The 19,539-nt window shown below is 41.5% G+C and overlaps 1 protein-coding gene across 1 annotated transcript in view; it reads right to left on the reverse strand.

Moving 5' to 3' along the window:
* itfg1 (integrin alpha FG-GAP repeat containing 1) overlaps positions 1-19,539 on the reverse strand; it is a 251,148-nt gene that overhangs the window by 134,501 nt on the left and 97,108 nt on the right. Inside the window, exon 9 of the mRNA XM_072596239.1 lies at positions 14,131-14,225. Coding sequence (XP_072452340.1) covers positions 14,131-14,225 — 95 coding nt within the window. The remainder of the gene's footprint in view (positions 1-14,130; positions 14,226-19,539) is intronic.

Raw genomic sequence — 19,539 nt, forward strand, 5'->3', positions numbered from 1 at the left:
TTTCAGAACCATAGTTTTATACCAGCATGTGCCAGAAAACAAATGACTGATGGCCTTCAGGAGTGTAAATTAAACTTTGTTTGTATTGTGATGTTTGTAATAGCAGAAAAAAGGCAGAAGCCTTAGCAGAAACTAGGATTAACAATTTTTTAAAAACATGGTTAGAAGCTTTGAATTCAGTTCAAAAGATCTGATTGAAATTAGATGAAATAATAGTTTCTCCCAAGGAGTTCATTCCAAGCAATTGATGGAATAAGTTACCTCAGTTTATGAAAATTTCCAAATGCAGAGTGCTTGTTTCGAAATCTGTATTGGTTCTTCAAAGATATTACCTTGAAAATAGCGATGGAAAAGAATAGGCCGGATCTAAAAGTTAAAGTTCTAAATTGGAGAAAGGGCAATTTTGATGTTATTAGACAAAAACTTTCAAAAGTTGACTGGGGGCGGATGTTTGCAGGTAAATGGATGGTTGGAAAATGGGAAGTCTTCAAAATTGAGATAATTAGAGTCCAAAGACAGTAAGTTCCTCTTAGGGTGAAGGGCAAGGTTGGGAATGAGAGATGACGAGAGAAATTAAAAACAAAGAACAAAGAAACTCTATTTTCTTGCTCCTCAGATGCTGCCTGACCTTCTGTGTTCTTTGCCATTTACTGTATAGTTCGCTCTTGAATTGGATCTTCCAAAATGCATCACCTCGCATTTGTCTGGATTGAACTCCATTTGTCATTTCTCTGCCCAACTCTCTAATCTATTTATATTCTGCTGTATTCTCTCAGTCCCCTTTCACTATCTGCTACTCCAACAATCTTACGGTCATCTGCAAACTTGCTAATGAGGCAACCCACACCTTCCTCCAAATCATTTATGTATATCACAAATATCAGTGGTCCCAGCACAGATTCCTGTGGAACACCACTGGTCACAGATCTCCATTTTGAGAAGCATCCTTCCACTACTACTCTGACTCCTGTTGCCCAACCAGTTGTCTATCCATCTGGCTAGAACACTCTAGAATCCGTGCAACTTCACCCTCTTCATCAGCCGACCATGGGCAACCTTATCAAGCACCTTATTAAAGTCCATGTATATGACATCGACATCTCTTCCCTCATCAATCAACTTTGTCACCACTTCAAAGAATTTTAATAGGTTTGTAAGACATAGCCTTTCCTGCACAAAACCATGTTGTCTGTCACTGATAAGCCCATTTCTTTCTAAATGGGTATAAATCCTATCCCTCAGTATCTTTCCTACCACTAACATCAGGCTCACAGGTCTGTAAGTACCTGGATAATCCCCGCCACCCTTCTTAAACAAGGGCACTACATTAGCAATTCTCCAGTCCTCTGGGACTTCCCCAGTGTTCAAGGATGCTGCAAAGGTATCTGTTAAAGCCCCAGCTATTTCCTCTCTCACGTCCCTCATCATTCTGTGATAGCTCCCATCCGGACCTGGGGATTTTTTTACCTTAATGCCTTTTAGAATACCCAACACTTCCTCCCTCCTTACGTTGATTTGACTTTGGGTAATCAAACATCTATTCCTAACCTCAACATCCGCCATGTCCCTCTCCTTGGTGAACATTGATGCAAAGTACTCATTAATAATCTCACTCATTTTCTCTGACTCCACGCATCTCTTTTCCCCTTTGTCCTTGAGTGGGCCAACCTTTTCCCTAGTTACCCTCTTGCTCCTTGTATGTGAATAAAAGGCTTAGGGGTTTTCCTTAACCCTGCTCGCTAAGGATATCTTATGACCCCTTTTTGCCCTCTTAATTCCTTGTTTCAGATTAGTCCGACATTCCCGATATTCTTCCAAAGCTTCGCCTGTCTTCAGTCGCCGAGACCTTATGTACTCATCCTTTTTCCTCTTAGCTAGTCTCATAATTTCACCGATCATCTATGGTTCCCTAATCTTGCCATTTCTAGCCCTCATTTTCACAGGAACATCTCTCTCGAACTCTAATCAACTGCTTTAAAAGCCTCCCATATATCCAATGTGGATTTCCCTTCAAACAGCTGCTCCCAATCTACATTCCCCAGCTCCTACCAAATTTTGGTCATCCCCCAACTTAGCAGTTTTCCTTTCGGACCACTCTAGTCTTTGTCCAGGAGTATTCTAAAACTTATGGTATTATGATCACTGTTCCCAAAGTAATTTGCTAATGAAACCTCAACCACCTGGCTGGACTCATTTCCCAACACGAAGTCTAGTATGGCCTTATCGCAAGTTGGACTATTTACATATTGATCTTGGAAACCCTCCTGGAAACCCTCCTGGATGCTCCTTACAAATTCTGCTCCATCCAGACCTCTAACACTAAGTGAATCCCAGTCAATGTTGGGAAAATTAAAATCTATTATCACCACCACTGATGCTCCTACATCTTTCCACGATCTCTCTACATATGTGCACCTCTATCTCACGTTTGCTGTTGGGAGGCCTGTAATACAATCCCAACATTATTATCGCACCCTTCCTATTTCTGAGCTCTGCCCATATTGCCTCACTGATAAAGTCTTCCATAGTGCAATCCTTCAGCACAGCTGGGATACCCTCTTTGACTAGTAATGCAACTCATCCACCCCTTTTACCTGCCTCTCTATCCTGCCTGAAGCATCGATATCCTGGGATATTTAGTTGCCAATCATGCCCTTTCCTCAACCAAGTCTCAGTAATAGCAAAAACATCACAGTCCCAGATACTAATCCAAGCCCTAAATTCATCTACCTTACCTACTATACTTTTGCATTAAAACAAATGCACTTCAAACCACCAGTACGTGTGTTCATCATCTGCTCCCTGCCTACTCTTCCCCTTAGTCACACTGACTTAATTATCTAGTTCCTTACAGGCTTTAGTTACTATCTCCTTCCTATCCACTAACCTCCTCATTTGGTTCCCAACCCCCAGGTACATTAGTTTAAATCTTCCTCAACAGCATTAGCAAAAGCACCCCCCCCCCCCCCCGAAAGGACATTGGTTCCAGTCCGGCCCAGATGTAGACCATCCAATTTGCAATAGTCCCACCTCCCCCAGAACGGTCCCAAAGTCCCAAAAATCTGAACTCCCTCCCTCTTGTACCATCTCTCAAGCCACACATTCATCTTGATGATTCTATCATTCCTACTCCAAGTAGCACGTGGCACTGGTAGCAATCTGAGGTTACTATCTCTGAGATCCTACTTGTTAACTTGGTTCCTAATGCCCTAAATTCTGCTTGTAGGACCTCATCCTTTTTTTTAAACCTATATCACTATGCTTACATGCGCCGCAACAACTGGCTGTTCACCCTACCCCTTGAGATTTTTTTGCAGTCAATCCGTGACATCCCTGACTCGTGCACTTGGGAGGCAACATACCATTCGGGAGTCTCGTCTTCGACCACAGAAACGCCTATCTGCTCCCCTTACAATTGAATCCCTCATGACTATAGCCCTTCCACTCTTTTTCCTGCCCTTCTGAACAGCAGAGGTTTTGATCAAGAATAAGAAGGAAGCATATGTTAGGTATAGACAGCAGAGATCAAGTGAACTCCTAGAATAGTATAAAAGCAGTAGCAGTATACCAAAGAGTGAAATCAGGAAGGCAAAATGGAGATACGAGATAGCTTTGGCAAAAAGGGTGAAGGAAAATCCAAAAGGGATTCTACAAATATATTATGGACAAAAAGGTAACTTTTCAGAGAATAGGGCCCCTTAAATATCATCAAGGAGATGGGAGAGATACTAAACGAGTATTTTGCATCAATGTTTACTGTGGAGGAGGAGACGGAAAATAAAGAACCTGGGGAAATAAATAGCGACATCTTGAAAAATGTCCATATTATTGAGGTGGTGGTACTGGACAGCTTAAAAGGTGGATAATTTCCTGAGACCTGATCGGAACTACCCTTACCTCTGTGGAAAGCTAGGATGGTGAATGCTGGGCCCCTTGCTGAGATATCTGTATCATTGATAGTCACAGGTGATGTGCTGGAAGATTGGAGGTTTGCTAACGTGTTGCCGCTGCTTAAGAAAGGTGGTAAGGAAAAGCTAGGGAACTACAGACTGTGGACTCTGACATCGGTGGTGGGCAAAGTGTTGGAAGGAGTTTGGAGAGGCAGGATTTACATGTATTTCGAAAGGCAAGGATTGATTAGGTATAGTCAACATGGCTTTGTGTGTGGGAAATCACGTCTCACTATCTTGATTGAGTTTTTTTGAAGAAGCAACAAAGAGGATTGATGAGGGCAGAGCAGTGGATATGATCTATATGGATTTCAGTAAGGCTTTCAATAAGGTTTCTCATGGTAGACTGGCTAGCAAGGTTAAATCAAATGGAATACAGGGAGAACTGGCTTGAAGGTAGAAGACAAAAGGTGGTGGTGGTGGTGGTGAAGGGTTACTTTTCAAACTGGAGGTTTGTTACGAGTGGTGTGCCACAAGGATTGGTACTAGATCCACTGCTTTTCATCATTTACATAAATGATTTGGATGTGAACATAGGTATCGTTAGTAAGTTTGCTAATGACACTAAAATTGAACGTGTACTTGACAGTGTAGAACATTACCTCAGAGTACAATGGATCTTGATCAAAGGGCCGATGGGTCAAGGAGTGGCAGAAGGAAATAAATTTAGATAAATATGGAGGTGCTGCATTTTTGAAAGGCAAATCAGGGCAAGAATTATACACTTAATGGTAAGGTCCTGGGAGTATTGCTGAACCAAGAGAGCTTGGAGTGCAGGTACATTGTTTCTTGAAAGTGGAGTTGCAGGTAGGTAGGATAGTGAAGGAGGCATTTGGTATGCTTGCCTTTATTGGTCAGTGCATTGAGTATAGGAGTTGGGAGATCATGTTGCAGCTGTACAGGACATTGGTTGGGCTACTTTTGGAATATTGCATGCAATTCTGGTCTCCTTGCTGTGCAAAGGATGTTGTGAAACTTGAAAGAATTCAGAAAAGATTCACAAGGATGTTGCCAAGGTTGGAGAGTTTGAGTTATTGGGAGAGGCTGAATAGGCTGGGGCTGTTTTCCCTAGAGTGTAGAGGCCGAGAGATGACCATATAGAGGTTTATAAAATAATGGGGTGCATAAATAGGGTAAATAGACAAGTCTTTTCTCGAAGGTGGGCAAGTCCAAAACTAGAGGGCATAAGTTTAATGAGAGTGGGGTAAGATTTAAAAGGGATCTTAGGGGCATTGTTTTCATGCAGAGGGTGCTGTGTGTATGGAGTGAGCTGCCAGAGGAAGTGGAAGAGGCTGGTACAATTACAACATTTAGAAGGCACTTGGATGGATATATGAATAGGAAGGGTTTAAGGAGGATATGGGCCAAATGCTGGCAAATGGGACTAGATTTATCGAGGATATCTAGTTGGCATGGACGAGTTGGACCAAAGGGTCTGTTTCCATGCTGTACACGTCTACGACTCTATAAGAGAATCACAAGATTAGAGCTGAAAAGGAGCAGTTAAATCAGCCTACAGACTTGACAGGGAGGAAACATTTCTTTGGATTTTGATCAACTGGAAGGTGATGGTTTTGGGGATTAGGTGGGGTTTTGTTTTGCCGGGTGTTTGAAATCCTTTATGTCGATTGCTTGGTTTGTTTGTTTTATCATTCGTGTGCGTAATAAACTTTTGTTTTATTCTTCAAATCTGGAGCCTGGCATACTTTTGTTTCACTAAAGCCCACCGCACTAAATTAAAGAACATAATAAAATGCGATTTATCAAGCCAGATTTAATTCTGGAATCTGACGCTCAATAATAAATTCAGCTAGAATCATAACATTGTCACTGGGTCGAGATCCTGGAACTTCCTGCCAGACAGCACTGTGGGTATGCCTACGCCCATGGACTGCAGTGGTTCAAGAAGGGAACCCAATCAGTGATGCCAGATATAAAGACAGATCTTTTCAAATTAAAAAATTATTAAGAGACAGGCACAATGATGGTGTAATGCAATATAGTTAGAAACATCACTAGTTTTGCAATCCAGAGGCCGAGGATAAAGGTTCACGTACTAGCACAGCAGCTGGTGGAAATAAAGTTCAATTAATCAATACATTTAATTTATAACGAAAGAGGTATTTTAGCACAGTGGACAGCTGAGCCAGAGACTCTGAGTTCAAGTCTCTGCCCAGGACTTGATGACCAAAGCAGGTTCACTCACAACACACCACAATTAAATTGAGAATCAGCCTGCAACTCTTCCAATGCATACCAATGGCAGGCAGTAGGAGTGGGTCAAATTCCAGGTCAGCCACTTGATGGAAAGAATGTGGTGCTTCTATCACCACTATACATAGCTCCAACTAAAACATGCATGTAAAAAGGACGTTGTCATAGCAACTCTTAGTGAACTGAAACATTATCATCACTATCTATCATTAGTGCCAACTACATAACATCATTAAACTGATCACAATATTCATCATAAAAGCAGTGAGCATTGGCTGGCTTGGAGGCAGACATATGTAATATTGCATTCTCTGAGTAGATCTAGTACAAACAAAAAAGAAATTAGCATCTGGTTTCCTATTTCACCATCTGGCTTCAGAATAAATTAACCAAGGGCAGTAATTCAAATCTCATCTCTAGAATTCAGCTCTTTCGTCTCTGCTTGTAATACGGCCTGGAACCAAGCGTTTCTATTACAATTCAAAAGGAACATTGGTGAGTAAGTTGACGGTGAGAAAAGGTTCCTCAATGTTCCTCAAAAGGTTCCTCAATTGACAGCATGTTTCTTCACTTTGCGAGTGAAGAAATTTAAGTTGAAGAACGGGAATTGGAGTGCTTGGATTTAGCCTTTTTGTGGAAAAGACACACCTGAAAAAAAAAATTCCACTTTGTCAGGTCGGTGTCAATTCTGCAGCAGTACTAGAATAGCTTTTGCTGGAGGAACAAATAGCTCAAGAATGTTTCCAGCTAGGATGTTGCTGGGGAACAAAATCTTTGCAATCACTGATTTTCTCAGTTAGTTCTTGATCTCACATGAATGAATCAGTTTGGCCAAGGTCAGTGTTTCTAATGTAGGAAGCCTGGCAGGTATCAAAGATGTATCATCCGTTCAGTACAACACGTTGAAAATGGTCACAAATGACTTGTTTGTACTTGTGCTGAGCTCTTCCTCCGTTGAGGAAGGAAGATGTACGGACACTTCCCACCAACATGCATGACTGGATGTGGCACAATGACAGAGCTTTGATATGGTCAATTAATTGTGGATTCATTTAACTTTGATGATAATATGCTTCCACTGTTTCACATTTTGTAGTGCAGTCATACAGCTTCACTCGATTGGCACTTCATTCGCAGGTTCTCTTAGTGTTGTCTCCATGCCTTTTTTGGACTTGACTTAGTTGTTTCTTACAGTGGTACTAGTACATGAGTAGATATGCCACGTCAGGAGGTAACAGATTTTGTAACGTTGTGGGTAATTACCACAAGCTACCTGTAATTTGGCAACTTATTAAGAAATCTCAGAGACAACCAAATACTGAAACAAATATTTAAACTTGATTGCATGTAACAACCAAAATAAGACCTCTCAAGTAATCAAGTTAAGCATTAAAACCTAACTTGGCTATCGTTTGATTAATGGTGGGAATTTAGCTACAGTTCCATGTAACAATAATCTGTCTCTGGGCTCGATACTTGTGCATTGTCGTCCTCTAGAGTTCTGCACTAGGAATCATGGAATTGAATTCTTGCAGAATTTCCCCATCTTTGAAACTTGTGGTGTGACATAGAGTCATAGAGATGTACAGCATGGAAACAGACCCTTCGGTCCAACCTGTTCATGCTGACCAGATATGCCAACCGAATCGAGCACCCAGCCCCGGCCTATATCCCTCCAAACCATTCCTATTTATATACCCATCCAAATGCCTCTTAAATGTTACAATTGTACCAGCCTCCACCACATCCTCTGGCAGTTCATTCCATACACATACCACCCTCTGCGTGACAAAGTTGCCCCTTAGGTCTCTTTTACATCTTTCCCCTCTCACTCTAAACTTATGCCCTCTAGTTCTGGACTCCCTGACCCCAGGGAAAAGACTTTGTCTATTTACCCTATCCATGCCCCTCAATTTTGTAAGCCTCTATAAGGTCACCCCTCAGCCTCCGACGCTCCAGGGAAAACAGCCCCAGCCTGTCAGCCTCTCCCGATAGCTCAAATCCTCCAACTCTGGCAACATCCTTGTAAATCTTTTCTGAACCCTTTCAAGTTTCACAACATCTTTCCGATAGGAAGGAGACCAGAATTGCACGCAATATTCCAACAGTGGCCTCACCAATGTCCTGTACAGCCACAACATGACCTCCCAACTCCTGTACTCAATACTCTGACCAATAAAGGAAAGCATACTAAATGCCTTTTTCACTATCCTATCTACCTGCGACTCCACTTTCAAGGAGCTACGAACCTGCACTCCAAGGTCTCTTTGTTCATCAACACTCCCTAGGACCTTACCATTAAAGTGTGTAAGTCCTGCTAAGATTTGCTTTCCCAAAATGCAGCACCTTGCATTTATCTGAATTAAACTCCATCTGCAACTTCTCAGCCCATTGGCCCACCTGGTCCAGATCCTGTTGTAATCAGAGGTAACCCTCTTCGCTGTCCACTACACCACCAATTTTGGGGTCATCTGCAGACTTACTAACTATACCTCTTATGCTCGCATCCAAATCATTTATGTAAGTGACAAAAAGTAGAGGACCCAGCACTGATCCTTGTGGCACTCCACTGGTCACAGGCCTCCAGTCTGAAAAACAACCCTCTACCACCACCCTCTGTCTTCTACCTTTGAGCCAGTTCTGTATCCAAATGGCTAGTTCTCCCTGTATTCCATGAGATCTAACCTTGCTAATCAGTCTCCCATGAGGAACCTTGTTGAACGCCTTACTGAAGTCCATATAGATCACATCTACTGCCCTGCCCGCATCAATCTTCTTTATTACTTCTTCAAAAAACTCAGTCAAGTTTGAGAGACATGATTTCCCAGGAACAAAGCCATGTTGACTATCCTTAATCAGTCCTTGCCTTTCCAAATACATGTACATCCTGTCCCTCAGGATTCCCTCCAACAACTTGCCCACCACCGAGGTCAGGCTCACAGGTATATAGTTCCCTGGCTTGTCTTTACCACCCTTCTTTAAGGGTTGCACCATGTTAGCCAACCTCCAGTCTTCTGGCACCTCAGCTGTGACTATCGATGATACGAATATCTCAGCAAGAGGCCCAGCAATCACTTCTCTAGCTTCCCACAGAGTTTTCGGGTACACCTGATCAGGTCCTGGGGTTTTATCCACCTTTAACCGTTTCAAGACATCCAGCACTTCCTCCTCTGTAATCTGGACATTTTGCAAGATGTCACCATCTATTTCGCTACAGTCTATATCTTCCATATATTTTTCCACAGTAAATAGTGATGCAAAATATTCATTTAGTATCTTGTGTGGCTCCACACAAAGGCCGCCTTGCTGATCTTTGAGGGGCCCTATTCTCTCCCTAGTTACCCTTTTGTCCTTAATGTATTTGTAAAAACCCTTTGGATTCTCCTTAATTCTATTTGCCAAAGCTATCTCATGTCCCCTTTTTGCCCTCCTGATTTCCCTCATAAGTATACTCCTACTTCCTTTATACTCTTCTAAGGATTCACTGGATCTATCCTGTCTATACCTTACATATGCTTCCTTCTTTTTCTTAACCAAACCGTCAATTCTTTAGTCATCCAGTATTCCCTATACCTACCAACCTTCCCTTTCACCCTGGCAGAAATACACTTTCTCTAGATTCTTGTTATCTCATTTCTGAAGGCTTCCCATTTTCCAGCCGTCCCTTTACTTGTGAACATCTGCCTCCAATCAGCTTTCGAAAGTTCTTGCCTAATACCGTCAAAATTGGCCTTTCTCCAATTTAGAACTTCAACTTTTAGATCTGGTCTATCCTTTTCCATCACTATTTTAAAACGAATAGATCCTTTAGATTCCTTCATCCCAAAATATTACAAGTCTGTAGCTTGCCGTCTTATCTGAAATACCTTCCTTGTTCATTGTTACATGTGGCATTGACTGTCTGTATGAAGACACTATTCCTGCAGTTAACTCCTCAACCCTTTTTGCAGGGCAATCAGTTGTCCTTGTGGCATAAAGCAGCCATTTATTAAGCAGTTGATAAAAACAGCAACATGAACAAAACTTCGACTCCTTCTCCCAGACATGGCTAATTGCTTTCAATTCCAATATAGGTTTGTCCTTGTCCCTTAACAGTTTATTCCAGATAAGAGTTACTGCTGCTTTTTTCAATCTATGAACAGTTAGCAAAGTTTTGAAGTTTTTGCTATCACAAATAGAATACAGTTCTGTTGCTGCTGGTCAAAAATGTCTCATTTATACATAGAACAGATTTAACAGTTCAAAACTAGCCCCATTATTACAATGAAAGCACCACACAATGATAGCACCAGATAACAAAAGAGGATCTCGTTTGTGAAATCAGGCTTCTTCTTGACAATGATCACTCCTACCACCACTGATTATGGATAGATTCATGTGCAACAGGTGTATTTACAAAAGCGAGGTTCATTTGTTTTGCCCTAGTCTCTCACCACATGCTTCAGGTCCACTCTGGCAGATATAACGTTCAGTGACATGGCTAACTAGATCACTAGTGGTGCTACTGAGCCACATTTGGCAATGAACATTGAAGTTTTACACCCAGAATATTTTCTGTACCCTTACAATTCGAAGTGCTTCTATTAAGTAGTGTTTAACAAGATCATAAGACCATAAGACACAGGAGTGGAAGTAAGGCCATTCTGCCCATCGAGTCCACTCCACCATTCAATCATGGCTGATGGGCATTTCAATGCCATTTACCCGCACTCTCCACATAGCCCTTAATTCCTTGCGAGATCATGAATTTATCAATCTCTGCCTTGAAGACATTTAACGTCCCAGCATCCACTGCGCTCCGTGGCCATGAATTCCAAAGGCCCATCACTCTCTGGCTGAAGAAATGTCTCATTTCCGTTCTAACTTGACCCTCCTCTAATTCTAAGGCTGTGCCCACAGGTTCTAGTATCCCTGTCTAATGGAAACAAATTCCCAGCGTCCACCCTTTCTAAGCCATGCATTATCTTCTAAGTTTCTATTACATCTCCCCATAACCTTCTAGATTCTAATGAATACAATGCCAGGATCCTCAGCCGTTTAGAGCATGTTAGGCCTACAATTCCAGGCATCATCTGGGTGAATCTCCGCTGGACATGCTCCAGTGTCAGTATGTCCTTCCTGAGGTGTGGGGCCCAGAATTGGATACAGTATTCTAAATGGGGCCCAACTAGAGCTTTATAAAGTCTCAGTAGCACATCACTGCTTTTACACTCCTACTCTCGAGATAAATGACAACATTACATTTGCTTTCTTAACCACGGACTCAACCTGCAAGTCAACCTTTAGAGAATCCTGCACTAGCACTCCCAGATCCCTTTGCACTTTGGCTTTATGAATTTTCTCACCATTCAGAAAATAGTCCATGCCTGTATTCTTCTTTCCCCAAAGTGCACGATCAGGTACTGTGTTTACTTTCCCATGTTTGACTGCTGCCTTGAGAAGTTGAAAACTTTATAGTTGTGTCAAGGACTCTTAGACAAGGTTCTTCTTGCCATCTCTGGCGATTTAGGTATCTGGGCATTGGCCATTAGTTGTGAATCTATAGTCTGACCAGACCAGGATGTTGTTCAATATGTCTGTGGACACCACTCCTAATTATGACAAGTCACCAGAAGTTAGCGAAGTAGATTTTGCAGGGTCAAGTGGACTGCATGATATTTGCAGTATCTATTGCCTGAGATGATGCTTTGCATTAGGCTACATTGCAAAAGTATGATACAATTGAATGGTTCACCAGGCAATTCCAGAAGTTGTGGAACCACGTACAGGACAGATAGAGCAGGTAAGCAGATTTTCTTTCCATATGCGTTTTTAGTACATTCAATATTTTCACAGTCACCATCACTGACTTAGTTAATTAACTGAATTTCAATTCTCATCTAGCATGGCAAGATTTGAATTTGTGTTGGGATATTACTATAAACTTCAGGATTACTAACACAATCACTATGTTAGTATGCCTACTAACATATTCAAGAATCAAGCAATATATTTTTGGGATCATGTTAGGCACACTTTTAGAATACACAAGTAAGTATGGCTTTGGGCATATTTTTGATCTGTCCAGAAACAGAAGCTTGGTTGACCTCTGTGTTGTCGTTTGGAACCTTTAAAATTACATTAAATGGGGGGATCTTCCAAGCATTAAAAGCTACCACCGAAGCTCTTTTATCCTATGTGAGTGATTGGGCATGTGGGGACCCTCGTTCAATATGGTTAGATATCGAAGCCTCCCAGGCAAGGTGTTCCCTTACTAGCTTGATGTTTCTGGATAAAATGAGGACAGTTAGGGAATATCGCCATAACCCAGTAGTTAAAGCATGGAGGGCAATTCAGTAGAGAGAAGGCAATATTGGCAAAACATCTTTTATGCTTGTAGTGGGTATGCCGGGTTTTCAACCGGGATTGATAGATTCAGGATTCAAACATTGGGCAGCTAGGGGTGTGTCTTGCATGGGTGATTGTTTTGAGGGAAACACAATGATATCCTTTGATCAGTTAGCACGGAAATATGAGCTATCTAACAGGGACCTCTTCCGTTTATTTCAAGTTAGGTATTTTATTCAAAACAAGACTGCACTTTTGAATTATCCCTACAAATCTGACAGAGAGGAAGGTGCTCAATGCCAAGAGTACACTTTGTGTTCGCGCTTTATATCAACAATTGGGAGGGGCCCCTCAGATGGGTTCGATCGACTCTGCAGGGTGTGAGAGAGAGAGAGACAGCGCGCTAGGTGTTGAAGTCTCCTCAGAGGAATGGCAAGATATTTGGGAAAGTGCAAGAAAGATATCAATTTGCAATCGGACCCATTGTTTACAGCTGAAGATTCTCCATAGGGTCCACTTGGCTCCAAACCATTTGTCAAAATTTAAACCAGGCCTATCTTCAACATGTCCCAAGTGCAAGATCTGACTGGCACTCTCACCCATTGTCTTCAGTATTATGATAGGCTCCAAACATACTGGAATGCTGTGGCAGGTGCAAATGGAGGGGATTTTGGGTGTAAGGGTGGAGAAGGGCCCGATCTCTCTTTTTCTGGGCCTGCCCAGTGTGTTCTTCACAGATGTGCCTAAGAAAAAAAACTTTTCAATATCCTCACTTTTTGCGCAAGAAAGAAGGACTTGCTAGGTTGGGTATCTGAAACCTCTCCCCGCCCCTCCGCCCCGAGTTGAGTTAGTACCATTTATTAGTTTGTTCTTGGTTATTATTTATTTAGTTAAATAGTTAGTTGGTTTATTTTATTATACATTTTTCTATATATATTTATACATTTGTACAAGAGGGCAGGTTGGGTTTCTTTTTAACTCTTTCTTGTTTTTTTGTACTGTTTTGAATTGGATCATTTTGTATTTGTAATATTTAAAAATCTACTTTTTCAATAAAAATATTTTAAAAATATATTAAATACTCTTTGCCTACATGCATAATTGTTAAAACTACAGGTTGTTCTGCTATAATGCATATTTCATTAATGCGAATTCGCTATAACATGATTGACGAATTGGGGACACTGTTTCTATGGCATGAACTTTTAAAGCATGTATTGATTTTAACACATTTCTGGCCCGATTAGTTTATATGGGGCTGCTGCTATTACACGATTTTCTCATAATATGGGGTTGCACAAGAATGGAACTACCATGTTTGAGCAGAACCAACTGTGTTATAACATTGAAGCTGTGAAATTCAACAGCCTTCTTTTAGTTACAATCTTACACTTATGTACACAAGCTAAAAATATAATGACATTGCATGCTGGCAAAGATTTGTGCTTTTTTTTTGGGTATGGTCTATCTTAACAAGAAATCCAGAACATAAAAGCAAGATCACCTGACTCAAAAAGAAAATTGTAATGTTTGAATGATTACCAATGTTCAGCTCCAAAAGAGAGACATGTTATTGTGAAGCAATAACAGAGTGCTGCAACTTCAAAATATTGAGTATAATAAATGCAGGATGTCATACCTGTTCAGATCCTGGCATGTTTCGGTAAATGATGCTTTCACGACAGTCCTCATCTGCACATACAGGCAATAAATGTTCTTGCTGGCCATCCCCATCTGACAAGGGAAATAAACCAACTTATTCAAGCGCATGCAAAGAGATTTTGAGTTAATGTTTCTACAAATATAGTGATCTCATGGAAAAGAAAGGTCCTTTTTATGATTTCTCATAACAAAATCTTGATGTCAATCTTAAGTTATGCAACACTAGAGCTAGGTTAAATAGAATTAGATAACAGTTACAGCTTACAAGGAATTTGTTCAGTCAGTTGTGACTGTCAGAAAGCAACTCAGCTAGGTTCCAATCCTCCATGTTTTTCCCTTAGTTGTGAAAACTCTTTCTTCAGAAAACTGTCAAATTCCCTTTTGAAATTCACATCGAACCTGCCTTCAGCACATTCTCTAGCAGTGCATTTCAGATTTTGAGAAGATTTGTAGCTCAGGTTGAAGTTCTGGATATAGGTTTGCTTGCTCAGCTGGAAAGTTCATTTCCAGACGTTTTGTCACCCTACTAGGTAATGTCTTCAGTGCTGCTGATTCCTGCTTTCTATTTAAAATGTTTCGTTTTCTTTGGGTTGGTGATGTCATTTCCTGTTATTTTTCTCAGGGGATGGTAGATGGGGTCTAACTTGATGTGTTTGTTGATAGAGTTCCAGTTGGAATGCCATGCTTCCCAGGATTCTCGTGCGTGTCTCTGTTTGGCTTGTCCTAGGATGGATGTGTTGACCCAGTCGAAGTGGTGCCCTTCCTTATGTGAGGATACTAGTGAGAGAGGGTCATGTCGTTTTGTGGCGAGTTGATGTTCATGTATCCTGGTAGCTAGTTTTTTTTGCCCAATGGGTGAATGTGCAGGAAAGTCTCTGCCAGTTGTGTTTGTCCGATATAGTGTTTGTTACAGTCCTTGCACGCTGTTTTGTAAATGACATTAGATTTGCTTGTTGACTGTATAGGGTCTTTCAAGTTCATTAGCTGATGTTTTAGTGTGTTGGTGGGTTTGTGGGCCACCATGATGCCAAGGGGTCCGAGTAGTCTGGCAGTCATTTCCAAAAGTCTTTGATGTAGGGGAGAGTGGCTAGGGTTTCTGGATGTGTTTTGCCGTTGAGAAAAATCGGCGGACTGCGTTCATTGGATACCCATTCTTTTTGAATACACTGTATAGGTGATTTTCCTTTGCTCTGCATCGTTCCTCTGTGCTGCAGTGTGTGTTGGTTCATTGAAATAATGTTCTGATGCAGCTTCTTTTGTGGATGTTTGGGATGATTGCTTCTGTAGTTGAATATTTGGTCTGTATGTGTTGCTTTCCTGTAAATGCTGGTTTGAAGTTCCTGATTGGCTGTTCGCTCTAGTGCGACACCTAGGAATGACAGTTTGTTGTTGTTTTCCTCCTCTTTAGTGAATTTTATGCCAGTAAGGGTATTGTTGATGGTCTTGAAGGTTTCCTCTAATTTGTTTCATTTAGTGATGATAAAGGTGTCATCCACGTAGTGGACCCAACGTGTGGGTTGGATAGTTGGCAGAGCTGTTTGTTCAAGTCTCTGCATTACTGCCTCTGCTAAGACCCCAGATATCGGAGACCCCATGGCCGTTCCATTGGTTTTTCTGTAGGTTTTTTGTTGTTGAAGGTGAAGTGGATGGTAAGGCATTGGTCCACTAGCTCGACGATACTGTCCTTGCTGATGAAGTTGGTGGTGTTTGGTGTATGTGTCTTTGGGTCTTGTAATAGTGTAGTCAGTGTTTTCTTGGCCAGGTTAATGTCGATGAATATAAACAGAGCTGTTACATCAAAGGAGACCATTATTTCATCCTCTTCTATCTTAGAGTTTTGATGGTCTTCAAAAACTCTTGTGTGGAGTGGATGGAGTGGCGTGAGTTCCTACTGAATGTTTTGGTCTTTGGTGTAGCTCCTTGGCCAATCTCTAAGTTGGTGTTCCAGGCAGCAAGATTATGGTTCTGAGGGGGGGCTCCTGGTTTGTGAATTTTGGGTAATCCATAGAAGCATGGTGCGTTGGATCCAACTGGTTTCATTTTTTGGAAGCCAGTGTTGTTTATTTCTCCAGATTTCTGACGTTTCTTTGAATAGGGCTGTGATTCGGTTTTCTAGTTCTGGGGTCGGGTCTATCACCACTTATTGATAAGTGCTGGTATCTGCAAGTAGTGCGTTCACTATTTTTTGAGCCAGACTACTCAGACCCCTTGGCATCATGGTGGCTCACAAACCCACCAACACACTAAAACAGCAGCTAATGAACTTGAAAGACCCTATACAGGCAACAGGCAAAACTAATATCATTTACAAAATACCGTGCAAGGGCTGTAACAAACACTACATTGGACAAACAGGCAGAAAACTAGCCACCAGGATACATTAACTAGTCACAAAATGACATGACCCTCTCTCACTAGTATTTTTACATACAGATAAAGACAGGGATAACTTCAACTGGGACAACACATCCATCCTAGGACAAGCCAAACAGTGACATGCACAAGAATTCCTAGAAGCAAACATTCCAGCTGGAACTCTATCAACAAACACATCGAGTTAGACCCCATGTACCATGCCCTGTGAAAAAGAACAGGAAATGGCATTACAGGAAATGACATCACCAACCTAAAGAAACCCTAACACATAAATAGAAAGCAAGAATCTGTGGCAGTGCTTTGGTCCACTGAAGATGTTACCTAGCAGGGTGACGAAACATCTGGAAATGAACCTTCCAGCTCAGTGAGCAAACCTACATCCAGTGCATTTCAGATCTTAACCACACGATATCTGAGCAGAGAATCTCTAGTTACTTCAAAACATTGTAAAGTTCAGCTTTCATGATGGTACTCCAGCTGAATTGAATTCAATGAAAATAAAAATTCATCAAAATAAGCTTGTGTGAATTGAATTTAGAAATCTTCATTGAAGGCAAATGCAGAATATCTCTATCATCATGACAATATGTTCAGACTGGAACAGTGATGAATGTGATGCATCCTTTTCAGAAGATCTTCATTACTCTGGATAATCGGTTTTTCAAGACTAATGGTTTTCTTATATCAGAAGGAACTTTTTTGAAATAATCCCTGTTGACATTTCAAACAGGCTTGTGAACTTGTACATTCAGATCATGAGAGTTGACAACCTATTTTCTGTCTAAGAATCATGGACTAACAATTGGGTACACAGTTCTCATGTCAAGTATGCTCCCAGGAAATTAGTTTTGCTATTAAATGAAAATAATGCCTTTTGGACAAGCATACAGCTGAACAGAAACTGATTCAGTGAGGCCAATAATTAGCATGAAGGAGATGTCATGCTTAAATGGCCTAAATAAGCAAGCACAGTAGCAAAAATCTCTCATGGCAGCAACAAAACAACTATACATCCACTTAATGTTAAATCTGTGCTCTTTATCTTTGCCTCTAAGAGCACATGACAGTTCTTGGGGACTCTTTAGCTCTGTGAAGACTGGGTAAATATCTAAATGCATCGCTTCACTGCATCTTAATACTCAGCAACAGAGGGTGGAAGATGTTCATTTGTTGAGTATATTAAATCAGAGATCAAGAGATATTTTGCTATTGTGGGAATTGTGGGATAGGGGGATAGTGCGTGAAGGTGTTTTGACACCAAAAATCAATGATCTTACTGAATGGTAGGTCAGTACTGACTGCAGGTTTTGTTTGGCCTATTGATATATGCACTGTGCCATTTGCCACGTTCTTCCAGTCTAGATAATTCTAGCAATCAAATGAGCTATCACAACTGGGGGAACAGAAAATATTGTGGACCAAAATTAGTTGGCTACTATGATATGATTTCCAAGACAGTGACATATGAGCACTCAAAGATTCTTCCAAATAAATGGCAAGAACAAAATAAATACTTTGTGGTGTGAGGTAGAGAATTACTATAATTCTATTATTAAGGTGCTTATAGTAGAGCTCTTAAAAAGTCCGCAGGCAATCAGGTGATGGTTTTGTGAAAGGGAAATCCTCTTTAACCAACGTATTTTGACTTTTTTGAGAAATTTACAAGTAACAAAGCGAAGGAGATTTCTGTGATGTGATGCATTTGGAAATCCAAAAGGCATTTTTGAGAAGATGCCAAATCAAATATTTACTACCAAAGAAAGAGCTCAAGGTATAGAAAGGTATATATTATAGACAGATGACAGCTAACTGGAAGCTGAGGATAGAGATGCATGGATCATTTTTGAGTTGGCAAGCTGTATCTAGTGGTGCACCATAGCAATAGATAAATTGAGAGGAGTCTACAAAGCGACTTAAGAGTCATACAATATTGAACTGAACGAGAGGGTAAAACGTACTTGGCCTCATCCTTACCAACCTTTGGGTGGAGATGCATCTGCCCATAATAGATTCAGTAAAAGTGACCACTGCACAACCATGGAGGAGATGAAGTCCTGCCTTCACATTGAGAATATCCTCCATTGTATTGTTTTGCACGATCACTGTGCTAAATGTGACAGACTATGAACTGAATTAGCAACTCAAGACTGATCATCCATAAAGCACTGTGGACCATCAATAGCAGAATTGTACACCAACATAATCTGCAACCTCATGGCCTGGCATATCCCTCACTCAATAATTACTATCAAGCCAGGGGATCAACCCTGGTCCAATGGAGAGTGTAGGAGGGCATGCCAGGAGTAGCAACAGGCACACTTTAATAAAAATGTCAAGCTGGTGAAGCTACCAAACATGATCAACAATGCCCTCCAGCGCCTCGACTCCACTTCCCGCACCTCCGCCCTTGAACCCCACTGCTCTAACTGCAACAAAGATAGAACCCTCATGGTCCTTACCTTACACTCCACTAATATCCAGATACAGCACATTATCTTCCGCCATCTACAATCAGACCCCACCACCAGAGACAGATATCCTTCTTCACCCCTATCTGTACTCTGCAGAGGCCATTCCCTCCATGACTCCCTCGTTAGGTCCACGCCCCGCACCCCCCCCAACACAATTCATCCTCCACACTTCCCTTGCTGACACGAGGTATAAAACCTGCGCCCGGAACTTCCCCCTCACCTCCGTCTAAGGCCCCAAAGGATCTTTTCACAACTGGCAGAGATTTTCCTGCACATTCACCCACCTCATCTACTGTGCCTGTTGCTCTCGACGGGGTCTCCTCTACATCGGAGAGACACCCTGTGGTTGACCATTTCAACTCCCCCTCCCACTCCCACTCCACCAAGGACATGCAAGTCTTGGGCCATTCCACCACTAAATCCAAGCCACCTGACATCTGGAGGAAGAATGTCTCATTGTCTGCCTTGGGACCGTTCAACCACATGGCATCAACGTTGACTTCATTAGATTTCAAATAAACCCTCCCTTACTTCATCCC

This window comes from Chiloscyllium punctatum, chromosome 26, assembly GCF_047496795.1.
Source record: "Chiloscyllium punctatum isolate Juve2018m chromosome 26, sChiPun1.3, whole genome shotgun sequence".
NCBI lineage: Eukaryota > Metazoa > Chordata > Chondrichthyes > Orectolobiformes > Hemiscylliidae > Chiloscyllium > Chiloscyllium punctatum.